The sequence below is a fragment of the Trichosurus vulpecula genome, chromosome 6 (assembly GCF_011100635.1).
Source record: "Trichosurus vulpecula isolate mTriVul1 chromosome 6, mTriVul1.pri, whole genome shotgun sequence".
Classification (NCBI taxonomy): Eukaryota; Metazoa; Chordata; class Mammalia; order Diprotodontia; family Phalangeridae; genus Trichosurus; species Trichosurus vulpecula.
The window spans coordinates 101386546-101403061 of NC_050578.1; the positions used below are offsets into that span (position 1 = coordinate 101386546).

Below are 16516 nucleotides of genomic sequence, written 5' to 3' on the forward strand. Positions count from 1 at the left end.
GGCCAAAAAGTTCCCCTTGACCTTGGTAGCTTGAGTTTGATGGACCATGTAATTGGGATTCCATCCTTACTCATAACAGATCTGCAGCCTGCTGTAAGAGGCTTCCCTAGACCAATTCCTAGGAGGAGACTTCCTCTAACCAAAGGTTCTTAACCGGGTGATAGTGGGCTAGTTTAAAAAACAATTTTGATAACTATATTTTAATTGGTTTTCTTTGTAATCCTGCATATTTTATGCATTTGACATACGTTAATCTGACAAGGGGTCCTTAAGGGTTTACCAGATTGCCCAAGGGATCCATGACACAAAGAAGGTTCAGAAACCCTCTTTTCAACTGGACTTTCAACATTTGATTTTGATATCCTTGAATAAATTCACCACTGTTTTCAAAATTAAATAGCTATAATTTTGTACTCTTTAGAAAAAAGTAGATGTTACTATGTATTCTGTTCCCCCTAAATAGCCTCATTTTCAGTTTTAAAAGTTTTCATATACATTTCCATTCACTAGCTAATGTCCATTCACACCTACACATAATAGACTACTTGTATGGACAGTTTCATTCTCGACTTAATGATATGTTTAGTTGATGTACAGTATTGATTTTGTGGCCATTGCCACATTAAAATGATTTTTGACACTGGATAAGTGATTTGTTGTTGGTGGTGGGGGTTGTGTTTGCTCTTTTGATCTCAAAGCTAGTTGTTTAAGAGGATGAGGAGGAGAGTATGTTTTGTGAGAAAGTCAGGTTAGAAAGGGGTTTTTTTAATATATATTTTGTGAGCATTAATAACACTAAAATCTTCATTTAAGTGAATCATTGGGCCAAGAACTGAAAATGACAATGTTGGCATCATCTTAATTTTGTTTGGGTTGATGGTCACTTACTTGGTGGAAATAAAAGTAGCAAGGAGTGATATGGATCTTGCAGTAGGTCTGTCATCAAACTGACACCATTTCTAATTGCTAACATGATTCATTATTTGTTAGCATATTTCCTAATTAGTTTTAGGTTCTTGTAAATACTGTAATACTTTTCCATGCAGTTTCTAAATGAGATTTGAGAACTGTGAAAAGTGTCTCCAGCCCTTTTCTATATTTAGATGTTGATAAGCATTGCCATTATCTCAAGCTGTGTCAGCAGGTTCAACTTCCTGCTGGAGGTAATAATCAATGGCGTTCTCATTGATGCCAAAGCCATCCCAAGATATGTAGATGCCAAGGAGGATGAATGAGTATTTCTAAAAAGAAGGCTTAAAAATGAGGTGTTGAATTATGTTCCACATCCACTTGGCATTTGTGAAGTATTAGAATTAGTGTTTTACAGTGGGGTTTTTTTGAGTTTAAGAATTCTCAAATATTTCTGCAGCCAAGTGATATAATACAACACATTGGCATCACAAGTTTTTGAAAACCTGTTCAGCGCAGCTGTGCTTTATTTCATTGGACTGAGTGACTTTGCATGAGAACTGAATTAGTGTCCCCTGCAACGTTGCTTTTCACTGTGGTTAAGATCCACAAATGTCTTATTCAAGTTCATGGCTAATAGAATCTCTTTCTTCTAGTTTGATGGCATCCATGTGGTGAGTGGATCTCTTGATACTTCAATCCGTGTCTGGGATGTGGAAACAGGGAACTGCATTCACACATTAACAGGACATCAGTCATTAACCAGTGGCATGGAACTCAAGGACAATATTCTTGTCTCTGGAAATGCAGATTCCACAGTTAAAATCTGGGATATAAAAACAGGACAGTGTTTACAGACGTTGCAAGGTGAGCTTTGAATAACAAAACTTAGTAGTAGTTCCCTAAGACAATGCTGAGCTATCTCTTAAAACAGAAGCATGGTTGCTTTTACATGAATCTGTGAGCATTTCTCCTTTGAACTAGACCTAGAAGGACCAGATTCACCTTGGGGAAACTATTTGAAGATAGATTTTTAAGAGGAAAATGGTGTTAATGACTTACTTCATATATATGAAGAACCCACATAGAGTCAGACTGTGGATTCTTTCTAAGAACAACATTGTACATAAGAAAAACTTATGTTGCTTTCAGAATGTACCAGTTATGGCAATTTGCTTTAGAAGATTTGTGTAAGGAAGAATTGAGATTACGTTATTTAACTTGAATTTAACATTTGATTCGTGAGGAGAAAAAAGTTGTATTGGCATGAAAACTACCTTTTAATTTCCTATATAATTCCTTAAAATAGGTTTAATATTTTTTTCTTCAAGGAAATCATTAACACTTGAACCTTTACCAACCAATTAGGATAGAAAGTAGTATGTAGTATGAGAATGACGCATCTCTGTTTGGAAATCACTCACTCAAGAGTTTCATTTTATATTTTACTGTCATTTCATGCCCTCAAAATCAGTTTTAATCTCAAAGTAAGATTCTTTTTTTTTATTCTCATATTTATTTATTCTGTTCTTCCTGAGCTTCAAACAGTATTCTTTCCTACAATGTTTGCAAGCCTGCTCTCTTGTTAGGCTTCCATAATATCATTCTCTCAATACTGTGGGAGTTTGAAGTCATTTGTGATTAATCATACATCTAAGCACTTATAGAGCCCAGAAGTTATTTCTTCAGCTAGACATTAGGGTGAGAGCAATAACAGCATCTTGTTCTCGAGTTTTATCCTTAGTCATGTTCATTCAGTTGTGCAGTACCTTTGAATAAGCAACTCAGAGGCACATGGTAGTGGGTCACGGTCCTCAAAGCAATGTGTGAAGCTGTACTAGGAATACCATAATTCAGAAAAACTTTTATTGAGGCATTTTGGGAATGAAATACATCTCAAATCCCTTACCAAGGTTCCTGAATAAATAGTAGATTATAATAGTTCAATCACAAATGCCTACCAGATTTTCCCATATCCATACTAGTCTTTTTTTGAAATTTAAAAAAAAAAACCTTAGAACAAGGTTTCTAAATATGTAAAGCCTTAAATATTTCATTTACTGTATGTTCTAATGTAGCAGTCTACAAATTACTATATATGTAACCCATACCCATAATTTCTAACCAATAACTAAATTCTTTTGGTTTTCCTAGGTCCCAACAAACATCAGAGTGCTGTGACCTGTTTACAGTTCAACAAGAACTTTGTAATTACCAGCTCAGATGATGGGACTGTAAAACTGTGGGACTTGAAAACGGGTGAATTTATCCGAAACCTAGTCACATTGGAGAGTGGGGGGAGCGGGGGAGTCGTGTGGCGGATCAGAGCCTCTAACACAAAGCTGGTGTGTGCAGTTGGAAGCCGCAATGGGACTGAGGAAACAAAGCTGCTGGTGCTGGACTTCGATGTGGACATGAAGTGAAGAGCAGAAAAGATGTATTTGTCCAAACATGTAGAAGATGTACTCCCTGCCCTTCCCCCCTGCAAAAAAAAAAAAAAAATCCCTTGTTCTCCGTGGTGCAGGATGTTGGCTTGGGGCAACAGATTGTAGAGACCTACAGACGAAGGGGAAGACGACGAGATGACAAACCATACCTGACAAGCGAGGCATCTGCTGTCTCATCACATACAAGGCTTCACTTTGGACTGGGGGCAGCTTTGCAAAATATGACTTTCTAAATCAAACCAGGTGCAATTATTTCTTTATTTTCCTCTCAAGTGGTCATTGGGCAGTGCGATGCTGAAACCTTGTTCCAAATCCTGCTAACCTGTTCTTTTACCACCGAGGTCTAGAAAGGAGCTGCAATAACATCAAAATGTGGGCTGGTTGCCTTTTCAAATTAGAGAGAGCATCTGCAACAAAAAAAGTCATTTCTGGAGTGGAAAAGCTAAAAGTTTTTACTGTGAATTGTTTTTGTACAGTTATCATAAAAAAGCTTTTTTCTTTTTTCTTTTTTTTTTTTTGCCAACCATTGCCAATGTCAATCAATCACAGTATTAGCCTCTGTTAAACTATTTACTGTTGCTTCCATTTACACTCTTCAACGCATATGTTGCTCTGAGGTGGCGAGTTGTCCTGGGTTCTGTGAGTCCTGAGATGGATTGAATTCTCGATGCTGGTGCTAGAAGTAGGTCTTCAAACATGGGATTGTTGTCCCACCCCTGTACTGTATTCCCAGTGGCCAAACTTATTTATGCTGCTAAATGAAAGAGAAAAAAAGCAAATTATTTTTTTTTATTTTTTTTCTGCTGTGACGTTTTAGTCCCAGACTGAATTCCAAATTTGCTCTAGTTTGGTTACGGAAAAAAAAAAGACTTTTTGCCACTGAAACTTGAGCCATCTGTGCCTCTAAGAGGCTGAGAGTGGGAGAGTTTCAGACAATAAAGAGTGAAGTTTGCCTGCAAGTAAAGAATTGAGAGTGTGTGCAAAGCTTATTTTCTTTTTTTTCTGGGCAAAAATGAAAAACACATTCCTTAGAACAAAGCTATTCCAGCCTGTTCTGTTGGGAAACTTTTCTTTTTGAGGGCTGTGGTGAATGGAATGAACATACATAATAAAACTGACAAAATATTTTTTAAAACTATAAAACACAAAATGAAAATAAAGTCGCTGGTCAGTCTTAGTGTTCTACAGTATTTGGGAAAAAAACAGCTGTTACAGTTTTATTGCTGTGAGTAACTGACAAAGCAGAAACGATTCCGTTTTTGTAGTAAAGGCGTCACATGCAAACAAACAAAATGAATGAATAAGTGGAATGGTTTTGCCTCATTCTCCAAGAGCCACAACTCAAGCTGAACTGTGAAAGTGGTTTAACACTGTATCCTAGGAGATCTTGTTTTTTTATTCCTCCTCCTGTTTTTTGTTTTATTTATAGTCTGATTCGAAACAATCAGATTCCAGTTGGTTAATTTAGTTATGTAACAACCTGACATGAGGGAGGAAAACAAAACCTTTAAAGGGATTGTGTCTATGGTTTGATTCACTTAGAAATTTTATTTTCTTATAACTTAAGTGCAATAAAATGTGTTTTTTCATGTTAGCATGGCTGTTTCTTCCTTGAGGTCGTACTGCTTCATTGCAAATCATTCCTCTTTTTTTTTCTCTGAAATTTAAACCAAAAAAAAATCTTCTTTCGTTCACATTCTCTTTGGTTTGAAATCGGAATCAGTACCTTCCAGGTCCATTTCACGCAGCTGAAATTCCGTAAAACGAAACTGTTTATCACCTCTGTTGTCTAATAACAATATAGAGAGGACACCAATTCATCATCTTTTATGTTACATTGGTGTGTATTACTAGTTATTTCTCAGTGAGTCGCTGTACCTGTCCATGCCTTATTTTTCCTCATTTGCAAAAAGAGAGAGAGAGAGAGAGAGAGAGAGAGAGAGAGAGAGAGAGAGAGATTTAATTCGATAATCTCTTTTAGCTCTAAGGCCTATAGCATGTATAATACACAAACATAAATATAGATATATTTCATTTTCAAAGAATCATTACACCATTGGCCTTCAAAAATGAAATTTCTAGAATTCCTAGTAATCAGTAGTTCCTTGCTTACTTTTTGACTCATTTAAAAGTTCATTTAACAAACTAAATTAAAGCAGGATGAAAAGCAGTATTTAAGGCTCTTGTGTCTCTGGGGACCATTCTGCTAACTAAGTAAGCTTTCATTCAGATATCTTGTACTGAAATCCACAATTGTTGATTATTGATTAAAATTGGGTGATTTCAGTCAATATCCAGCAACTTAAACTATCCAGATCTAAACCCAAAATTAGGAATCAAGGACAAAGTAAAAAGAACTCATTTAAAATGCTTTGCAAACCTGAAAACCCTATGTAAATGGTTTTTATTATAATTACTTATAGGAGAACCCCTCAGGCCCTCACTCAGAACCTATTTACCTTGACTTTTGATACAGACATAACAAATTTGGTTATCTGGATTCCCAGCCCACTGCAGTTTGAAAGCAGCAAACTAGAATCAAAATAAGCTATTCTGGGCAGACATATTGAAAACAACCTGAAATGACAACTGATAGAAAGGGAGAAAATTGAATCTAGAAAAAAATTAATTATAAGAACTCAAAAAACACAGTAGCCTAGGACCGATTAAATTAAAATGAGAATTTCACCTTAGAAGAACACAATAATTAATTTTCCAATTAATAGAAAGGATCCATTTTGTTTAGAGTCCTCTTTACGAAGATAGGGAAGACACTTCAAATAGATGGCCATGGAAAAGGGGGTTCCAATTTGAATAAAGCATATAAATACGAACATTTCACTTATCTGGAAAATTCACTTTTATAAAAGAAATGCCATTTCTTGTGCCTTGCACATAGTAGGCACTTAATGATTGCTTAATAGATTGAATTAGATTGATACTAGATGAAACTGTCTTTATAATGTCAAAAGAAAAAGAGTCATGGTCAATGAGACATTTTTTAAAACATTAACTTCAAATTGTAAGATTTGAAGATATGACATGAGAGTCTATTGCAAATGTATTTGAGATAATACAGATTCTAAAATCAAAATAATTTGTAAAGTTTTTAGGGAATGTTAGATAATGCTCATGCCATATATAATTTTTTGGACCAATATCATAAAAGGCATATTAATAGTCTCTGTCAGTGAGATCATTTTTAATACTTTAGGGCTCATTATGTACCTTGTGATACATATTTTTTAATGGAGATAATCCTCAATTTATTTGTAAGTTGTGAGTTTTTTGAAAAAAAATTTTTTTTGAAAAATATTTTGAGATTCTGTTATAAAGACTTTATGTTGTGAAAGACCAAATATAGATTGTTTATGAGCTAATATTCAGATGTTAGGGGAAGTTGTCAACTGAATGAGTAATGATTGACAAGAACTAGAGCCTCGGAGCCCTATACCATAGAGAACAGGATGCTCCTTTACCCAGATATTTGTGGTTCCAAGTGTATTAGTATATTAGCCTCAAAAATTGAAGTTGATTGTCAAAAAGTGTATACTAAGTAGTCTTAGACTAACTCCATACCAGGGCAGTGATATTACAAAGTTTCAGGATTTATTAGTGGAAATACTGGCTCCTTGCTAGTAAGATAAGAGCTGATGACCATGAAGTTAAAACGCGGCTAAATCTTTTGGCCTATCATATTTTTAGAAGATGAGACAGCAAAGCCAGTCAATTGTTACTACCCTTTATCATACTTAGGATTAGCATGATCATGTTGGGAGAGGAGAATACTTTGTTCTAAGGACTTAAGTATAGCACAACATATTCCTTTGAACAAATCCCAAGGGGAAAAATCTCACAGTAATTCGATTATTTTTTGTGCAAATCCTGTCCTACATTAATATAATGGTTAAAGCTCAGAATGGTTTTGACCTTTCATCTAAAATTCTTTAAATTAGTGTTCTTGAGATGGCAGATTCTCTATTCCAAAGTTAAAATTATAATACAAATCAATGGTCCACAGAGACACATTGCAAAATAGTATAAAAGAGTAAGCAATGTACTAGAATTCGAGAGAGATCTTTGTTCAAATCCCAACTCAGATATACCTATCTACCCCTTAGCAAGTCATTTCACAGGCTTAATTTGCTCACCTGTAAAATGGGAGTAATCACCCTTACCCTACTTTCTCTCAAAGGTGAATGTGAGGAAAGAAGCCTTGTAAACCTTAAAGCTCTTCATAAACATAAACTATTTTTTATTAGTGGACAGAGTACTAAATTGCAAGTCAGGAAGACCTACTTGGGTCCACCACAAAGTAGCTGTGTGACCTTGGGTAAGTCATTAAATGTCTCTGGGCTTCAGATGCCAATAAAATGAAAGGGCTGGCTACATAATTTCTAATGTCCCTAACAGCCTGCGATTCTATGTAGTCACCAAATGTTACTTGCTGAATTAAGTGAAGGTGTTAGACCAGCTCATTGTGCTACATGTGAATTGTTTAAGATGCTGACATTTTTTAAACCTCTCTCCCTTAACTTGGTATCACTTACAACTGCTTCTTACTCTGCAGGAACAGCAATTTTCCCCAGTGGTCAGCACTAGCCAAATGGGTCCCTTTGAACTATTTGTTTGATTTTTCCCCCCCAAAAAACTGAGTCACTGGTGTCTTATTCGGTACCTCTTAGAATAGTAATGATGATGATAGCATTTGTATGGTACCTGCAGTGCGCCAGGCACTGTCCTAAATGCTTTGCAAATATTTACAAACATCTCAATCTCACAACAACTCTGGGAAGTAGGTTCTTATTTTTACTGGAGACAAATAAGTTACTTGCTCAAGGTAACACAGTGTCTGAAGCAGGATTTGTATAACATAGAATATGGTTGGCCCTTTAGCCCTAAATTGAGAAAGTCCTAGAATGAATCCAAAGACAGTATGTGTATGTGTCTGTACATACATGATCCCTTTCCCTGCTGTTCCAGAGAGGAAGGTGGGTGGGGATGATGAGAGGTTAGGGAAAGGCTAAGCCCCAAGGAGATGAGAGGGACAGGAAGTTTAAAATGCCATGCCTTCTCATTACACTGTGAGATGAGTGGTACACATATTCATGACCTCAAATCTGTGCTTCTTGGCTATCACATTAGGGAGATTTTTAGAGTCAAAAGGGAGATTTAGGGCCAACCCTCCCTCATTTTGCAGATGAGTAAATAGAGACCCTGAGAGAAGATAAGCAATGTATCCTAGGTCATACAGCTGGCTCATGTCATAGCCCAAGATTAGAACCTACACCTTCCAGCTAACTCCCAGCCTTTCCCCTACCTCACCCTGCCTCCCTTAGAGAGAAGGTTCTGAAAACCTTCCTGCTCATGCTCCTTCCTTTGTTTTCCCTTCCCATTCAACAGGAGTCAAGGAATAATTTTTTTCTTAGCAGTTATTAGATTATTCAGTAGATGCTGGGCCAAAGTGCTTAGAGATTCTTGTAGGTGACATGATGAAACCTGATCACCTCCAAGATACCTTCATGCTCTTTCCAATACTATGGACCTGTGATTGATAAGACCCTCAGGAATTCCTGTATTGGGGAAGCAGGGATGAGGATCTCATGTTGATTTGGTGGTATAAAACAAATGCTCGACCAGTTGGTCTTTAAAATTTCTTTGCTTTACTTCATTTCAAATCCATATTTTCTTTAAAACATTGAATCCCAGAAGCAAAGGGACAAAATGGTCTTTTTACTGAGTCACCATAATAGCTGCTTCCTTCTACTTTTTCTCTCTTCCCCTCCTCCCTTTCTCAGAAACAAAATGTTGGCCAACAGAGAAGTAATTTGACACTTGAACTTCAAGATGATGCTTTACTTAAAGGTTTGTTTGGTTTTGATGCAGTGTGTGAACATATATGTGTGTTTATGTATAGTATGTCTATAAAATGTGTCTATACATTGTGATCATAGGTTTGTAGTGCTAGTCCTAGAAGGCCATCTGATCCAACCCCCTCGTATGGAAGGGAAAATTGAGGCCCAGAGAGAGGAAGTTGTTCAAGAGTATAGCAGAGCTAGAATTCTGTACTTATTGTTGGAATGTTATATTCTGCATCTGGATAGTGAATTTTCAGAGTGAATCAATAGCTTTTTGTTTCAGTATCTTCCTGCATCCCTGAGGAGATGGTTTTAAATTTGCTCTAAAGTGGCTGAGCCCAGTAACACTTCATATCAAGAGAGGCGGCTTAGTCATTGATTTGAGCTGAAAACAAACTCAGCAAATGTTCTAGTATTGGTGAGTCACCCACATCTCCCACTGCTCATTCTGTTCAAGGCCAGTGATTGCCAACTTCATCCCTATGCCACTTTCTCTATTTTTATAGGGTGCCAGAGGAGAATATTCATGAGATAATGCCCTTCAGAGGAAAGGCAAGATTCCTGAGCACTGAAAAGGCTGAGGAGGAGGAGGAGGAAGACCCTTCCAAACTTGCCTATCTCATTCAGAAACCCTGAGTGGAAGAAGCAATGATATCTGGCCTTATAGTCAGGAAGGCCTGGATTAAGTCCTCCCTTGGACCCATCAAGACTGTGTGACTTTAAGCAAGTTATTTAATCTTTCAGTGCCCACCATGGCCCACCAGACATACTTCCAAGGCTTTAAGTTGCAGAGAAGGCACTGACATATATTGGTGGAAGGAATTCCTCGCCAGGAACCTATACACCAATGAAATCACATTTCTGGTTCCTTGTTGCCTCACCTCAACCCACCCCCCCCAAAAAAGAAATATTCGGCAAGGTTTTTCTTGCAGGTGTTCTAAGAAAAAAACCATTAAATGGGCCTTTTGAGTCTTCACAGTTTCCTTTAGAAAGTTTGGCTACAGAAACTGTGAACAATGGAATGATAAAATTTTCGAATTGGAAGGGATCTCAGTGGCTTTCTTAACCTGAGTTCTGTGAACTTTAAATACATCCATGCATATGTATATGTGTACACACACATAATTATATATTTTGTATTGTGTTACATTTTTATCAGTGACTTGGATAAAATCATAAATTCTGTGTTTATCAAATTTGCAGATGACACAAAGCTGGGAGTGATAACAGCCAAATGAGACTTAAAAAAAAAATCTTAACAGGCTAGATCATTAGGCCAAAAAGAATAAGATGATATTTCATAGGGATCTTACATTTGGGTTCAAGAATCAACTTTGAAAGGGCAGGCTGGGTAAGATGTGCCTAGAGAACAGCTCCGCTGAGATTTTGGTGGATTTTAATGTGTGTCAGCAGTCCCATATGGCAACCCAAAAGATATGATCTTAGGCTACATTAAGTGCTTAATAAATACTTGTTGATTTAAAAAAAAGCTAATATTCAAAACTAGGGAGATGATACTCTCACTGTAGACCATTTCTATTTTCTTCATTTCTGGGCATATTTTAAGGAAGGACATTGATAAGCTAGAGTGTGTCCAGTGAGTGATCGGCTCAGAAACAAGACTAGAATTCATACCATATGAAGACTGGCCATGTAAAGACCAGACCAGGGATATTTAGCCAGAAGAAGAGACAACTTGGGGCAAGAGATGGGAAAGGAATGAACAGTTTTTTAAGAATTGGAAGGGGAAATAAACTTACTCTGCTTGGTCCCAGATTAGGAGTCTAATTGTGTGTGTGTGTGTGTGTGTGTGTATGTCAAATACAGATAAATAACTGTTTCAATATAATTGGTTTGCTTTGTAATCCCTTATGTTGTATTTCTTTTAAAAATATTATTCTGGAAAGGGAGTCATAGGCATCACCATATTGCTATAAGGGATCTATGATACAAAAATGGGTAAGAACCCAGTGTAATCTGTGCCTGGGAAAGAATCCCTCTCCCTTATACCTAACAAGTTGTGATCCATCCTTCCCAAGGCAAGTCATTCCACCTGGGACAAAGAAAGTTTCTGACATCACAATGAAATTAGTCCCTTTTTCTGCTTCTGCCTATGACTTCTAGTTCTCTTCTCTGAGACCATATAAAGTGGTCTAATCCTTCTTCCACAAGAGAACCCTTGAATTAGCCAAACAAAGTTGTCATCTTTCACCATCTTAACACTGGCTAAGCTTCCCAAGTTTCTTGAACTGATCTTCATAGAATATAAACTCCAGACCTTTACCTCCTGGGTGCTGTCCTCTGGGTGCTCTTCCTGTTATCAATGTCTTTCCTAAACTGTGATGCCAAGGACTGAACATAATTTTTTCTGACCAGGAATGAGTAAAACAGGTCTGTCATCTCCCTATTCCAGAAGATGATACATCTTACTTTTTAAAAAAAAATAATATTTTATTTTCTCCCAATTACATTTAAAAATAATTTTTAACATTTTTTTCAAAGTTTGAGTTCCAAATTCCTTCCTTCGCTCTCTTTCTTCCTCCTTAAAATGGTGAGCAATCTGATATAGATTATACATATTCAATAATAGGAAATATATTTCCATATTAGTCATTTTGTGGAAGAAAGCTTGAACAAAAAAAGGAAAGAAGTGGAAAATAGTATGCTTTGGCCTTCATTCAGACTCCATCAGTTCTCTCTCTGGAGGTGAATAGCATTTTTCATCATGAGTCCATTGGAATTGTCTTGGATCATTATATTGCTGAGAGTAGCCAAGTCATTCATAGTTGATCATTGTACAATATTGCTGTTACCATGTACAATGTTCTCCTGATCCTGTTCACCTCACTCCATATCAGTTCATATGTGTTTTCAGTTTTTTTCTGAAATCATCCTGCTCATCATTTCCTGTAGCACAGTAGTACTCCATCACAATCATATTCCACAACTTGTTCAGCTACTCCCCAATTGATGGGCATCCCCTCAATTTCCAATTCTTTGCCACCAGAAAAAGAGCTGCTGTCAATATTTTTGTACAAATGGGTCCTTTTCTCTTCCTTCTCTCTTCCTACATTCCTTCCTTCCTCTCTCCCTTCCTTCCTGCCTCTCTTCCTTCCTTCCTGTCTCCCTTCCTTCCTTCCTCTCTCCCTTCCTTCCTGTCTCCCTTCCTTCCTTCCTTCCCTCCTTCCTTCCTCTCTTCCTTCCTCTCTTTCTTCCTTCCTTCCTTCCTTTCTTTTGTCTTTGGGTTACAGACTGAGTAACAGTATTGCTGGATCAAAGGGTATGCACAGTTTCATTGCCTTTTGGATATAGTTCCAAATTGCTTTCCAGAATGGTTGGAAGTGATGCATCTCTTAATGTAGTGTAAGGTTGTAGTAGACCAGTTTGGTTTGGTTTGGTTTTTACTGCCCTATCACAGTTGATTGACACTGAGCTTATTTAATAATGTAATCTGTGGATAGAAGAGACCTTAGAGATCATTGAATACAAACCCTTCATTTTAGAGATGAGGAAATTGAATGGCTTACCTTGGACACTTACCAGCTGTGTGACCCTAATCAAGTCACTTAACCTCTGCCTGGCTCAGTTTCCTTGAATGTAAAATGAGAATAATAGCACCTATCTCCTAGGACTGTTGTGAAGACTAAGTAAGAAAATAATAGTAAGTGCTTAGCACAGTGCTTGGGGAGAGGGGGAATGGGACCCAGAACCAAGATGGCAGAGAAAAGACAGGGACTCATCTGAGCTCTCCCAAATTTCCCTCCGAATAACTTTGACTCCTCAAAACAAATTCTGGAGGAGCAGAACCCACAAAAGGATGGGGTGAAATAATTTTCCAGCCCAAGACAGCTTAGAAGGTTGGCAGGAAAGTTCTATCACACTGGTATGAGATTGGAACACAATCCAGTGCAGGCTGTGCCAGTATAGGCGGCACCACAGTAAACCAGCAGCAGGTCTTTGGGGTGACTGAATTAGCATGGAAGTGGCTATTTCCAGACTTCTCAGACTACAGACAGTTAGGGGGTCAGACAACTGGTCAGAAGGATATTATAGGGGTCCCTCTGTAGGCACTAGGGTCAGGATTCTGTTGCATTTCCATACTTGGATCTTGTTGCAGTCCTGGGTTTCAGTCCCAGGGTGAGGAAGAGCACTAGCACACCACAGCTTGTGGCTGCAGAAGAGTGGGACACTGGTCATAGTTCCAAGAAGGAAAAGAGTTCTTGTGGTTACTCACAGACCAGTGCACAGTATGGGAGAGTAGTAAACACACATGTCCCTAGATCGTACCACCTTGGAAGAAGCAAAAACTTACAGGTCCTCAGAACTAGCTCTGAAAACAGCTGCACCAAAAAACCTGAAGCTTGGGACAGTGCCCCCTTTATCCTGGGAGCACAGTCCAACTTTAATATAAAGCTAAAAGTCAAGATATAGGTGGGAAAAATAAACAACAACAAAAAAAAGATCCTGACAATAGAAAGTTACTATGGTGACAGGGAAGATCAAAACACAAACTCAGAAGAAGACAATGAAGTCAAAACTGCTCCATCCAAAACCTCAAAGAAAAAAGTGAATTGGTCTCAGACCCTAGAAGAGCTCAAAAATGATATTAAAAATCAAATAAGAGAGGCAGAGGAAAAATTGGGAAAAGAAATGACAGTGATGCAAGAAAATCATGAAAAAAGAGTCAACAGCTTGGTAAAGGAAGCACAAAAAACTGCTGAAGAAAATAGCACCTTAAAAATACAAAATAGGCCAAATGGTAAAAGAGGCAAAAAAGAATCCAATGATGAAAAGAATGCCTTAAAAAGCAGAATTGGCCAAATGGAAAAACGAGGTACAAAAGCTCAATGAAGAAAACAATTCTTCAAAAATTAGAATTGGGCCAGTGGAAGCTAATGACTTAAGACATAAGACATCAAGAAGTAATAAGACAAACTCAAAAATTGAAAAGAAGAAGAAAATGTGACATATCTCACAATTGATCTGGAAAATAGATCCAGGAGAGAAGATTTAAGAATTATTAACTACCTGAAAGCCATGATCAAAAAAAGAATCCTAATATCATCTTTCAAGAAATAATCAAGGAAAATTGTCCTATTCTATAACCAGAGGGTAAAGCAGAAATTGAAAAAAAATTTACTGATCGCCCTGCAAAAGAGAACCCAAAATGAAAACTCCCAGGAATATTATAGCCAAATTCCAGAGCTCCCAGGTCAAGAGAAAATATTACAAGCAGCTAGGAAGAAATAATTCAAAACTGTGGAGCCACAATCAGGATAGCATAAGATTTAGCAGCTTCTGTATTAAAGGTTCAGAGGGCTTGGAATATGATACTCCACAGGGCAAAAGAGCTAGGATTACACAAAACTGAGTATAATCCTTTAGGAGGAAAAAAATGGATATTCAATAAAACAGAAGACTTTACAGCTTTCCTGATGAAAAGACCAGAGCTGAATAGAAAATTTGATTTTCAAATACAAGACTCAAGAGAAGCACAAAAAGATAAACAGGAAAGAGAAATCATAAGGGATTTAATAAGGTTAAACTATTTACATTTCTACATGGGAAGATGATATTTGTAATTCCTAAGAACTTTCTCATTATTAAGGTAGTTAGAAAAAGTACACATAGACAAAGGGTATGGGTATGAGTTGAATATGATGCAATGATATCCAAAAAAGTAAAATTAAGAGATGAGAAAGAGGAATTCATTGGGAAAAAGGGAAAGGGAGAAGTAGAATGGGGTAAACCAGGGATGGGGAACCTGCAGCCTCAAGGCCACATGTGGCCCTCTAGGTCCTTAAGCAGCCCTTTGACTGAATCCTAACTTCACGGAACAAATCCCCTTAATAAAAGGATTTGTTCTATAAAATTTGGACTCAGTAGGCAACACCTGAGGACCTAGAGGGCCACATGTGGCCTCAAGGTCACAGGTTCCCCAACCCTGAGGCAAACTATCTCACATAAAAGAGTCACAAAAGAGCTTTTATAGTGGAGGGGAAGATGGGGAAGGTAGGTTGGGAGTGCTTGGACCTTACTCTCATTGGAATTGGCTCCAAGAGGGAATAACATACACATTCAGTTGGGTATAGAAATCTATCTTACCTTACAGGAAAGTAGTAGGGGAAAGGGATAAGAGAAGAGAGGTGAGGCTAATAGAAGGGAGTGTAGATTTGGGGAGATGGTAGTCAGAAGCATAGTGCCTGGCACATGGTAGACACTATAGAAATGTTTGTTCCCCTTCCATTTTCCCTTCCCTAAGGTTATATACTTAATGAGTTAATAGGGCAGGACTCCAACTCAGTGCTCTTTCTGCTATACCCCTTTACCTCTGAACTGTATTACCATGGGTTTAAGGTGCCTTTTAACATTAAAAAGCATTCTTTGTTCCTCTTTTATTTAAGAGTTTATCCGGTTCTACCTTTCCCTTCCCCTTCCTCCCAGCACATTCCTCCTTCTCATCCCTTAATTTTATTTTTTTTTGTATTGTTCCATCATATCAGAATATACCTGCCAACAGAAACAATATCGCCAATCCATTCTTTTCCCAATCCAGTGGGTGTCGGGAAAAAGAGAAGACAGCATTGTTTACTGTTCAACCATCCAGAGCTACCACTCACTCTAAGGATCAGATTTAGAACTAGAATGGACCTCCAAGTTCATATGCTCCAGCCCTTTCATTTTACAGATGACAGAACTTAGACTGGGAAGGTTTAAGTAACTTGTCCTAGGTTATACAGATATTAAGTGTCAGAGCTGAGGTCTGAACTCCAGTGCTCTCACTCCAAATTCGCTGTTTTTCCCCACTGTTTCCATTGTTACAAGGCTGTTTTCAAGTCATCTCAGGAGTTAAAGAAACCTCAGAGGCATCTAGTTCAACTCAGACCAAACCAGAACCCTCCCTACAGCGTTCCCCATGGTCAACTGGCTTTTGCTAATAGATCTTCACTAAGAGGGGAACTTGATAAGTCCCACAGCAACCCAAAACAATTTTGGATAGCTCTAATTGTCTGCAAATTTTTCCTTACCTCAAGCTAAAATTTCCCCCTTTGCAATTTCCACCAGTTGCTACTATTTCTATCTTCTAGGACTGAGCAGAACAAGTCTATTTCTTCTTTAAATTCTTTAAGACAACTTATCTCCTTCCCATCCATTTCTCCCAGTCTTCTCTTCCTCAGGTTTATCCCTAGTCCCTTTAGCTAATCTTTATATGGCATGAATTCAAGGCTCTTCTTCAGCTTGATCTCCCTTAGGACACACTCTAGCTTAAAAAAGTCCTTTCTACTGTGTGCCCAGCAAGGA

At 37.7% G+C, this 16516-nt stretch overlaps 1 protein-coding gene across 5 annotated transcripts in view; it reads left to right on the plus strand.

Annotated features, from left to right (window-relative positions):
- FBXW7 (F-box and WD repeat domain containing 7) overlaps positions 1-4950 on the plus strand; it is a 274512-nt gene extending 269562 nt beyond the window's left edge. For all 5 annotated transcript variants that reach the window (XM_036763823.1, XM_036763821.1, XM_036763822.1 and 2 more), the window contains 2 exons: positions 1566-1776; positions 3064-4950. In XM_036763823.1, the coding sequence (XP_036619718.1) occupies positions 1566-1776; positions 3064-3332 (480 nt within the window). In that variant the 3' untranslated portion in view covers positions 3333-4950. The remainder of the gene's footprint in view (positions 1-1565; positions 1777-3063) is intronic.
- Positions 4951-16516: the final 11566 nt, after the last annotated feature.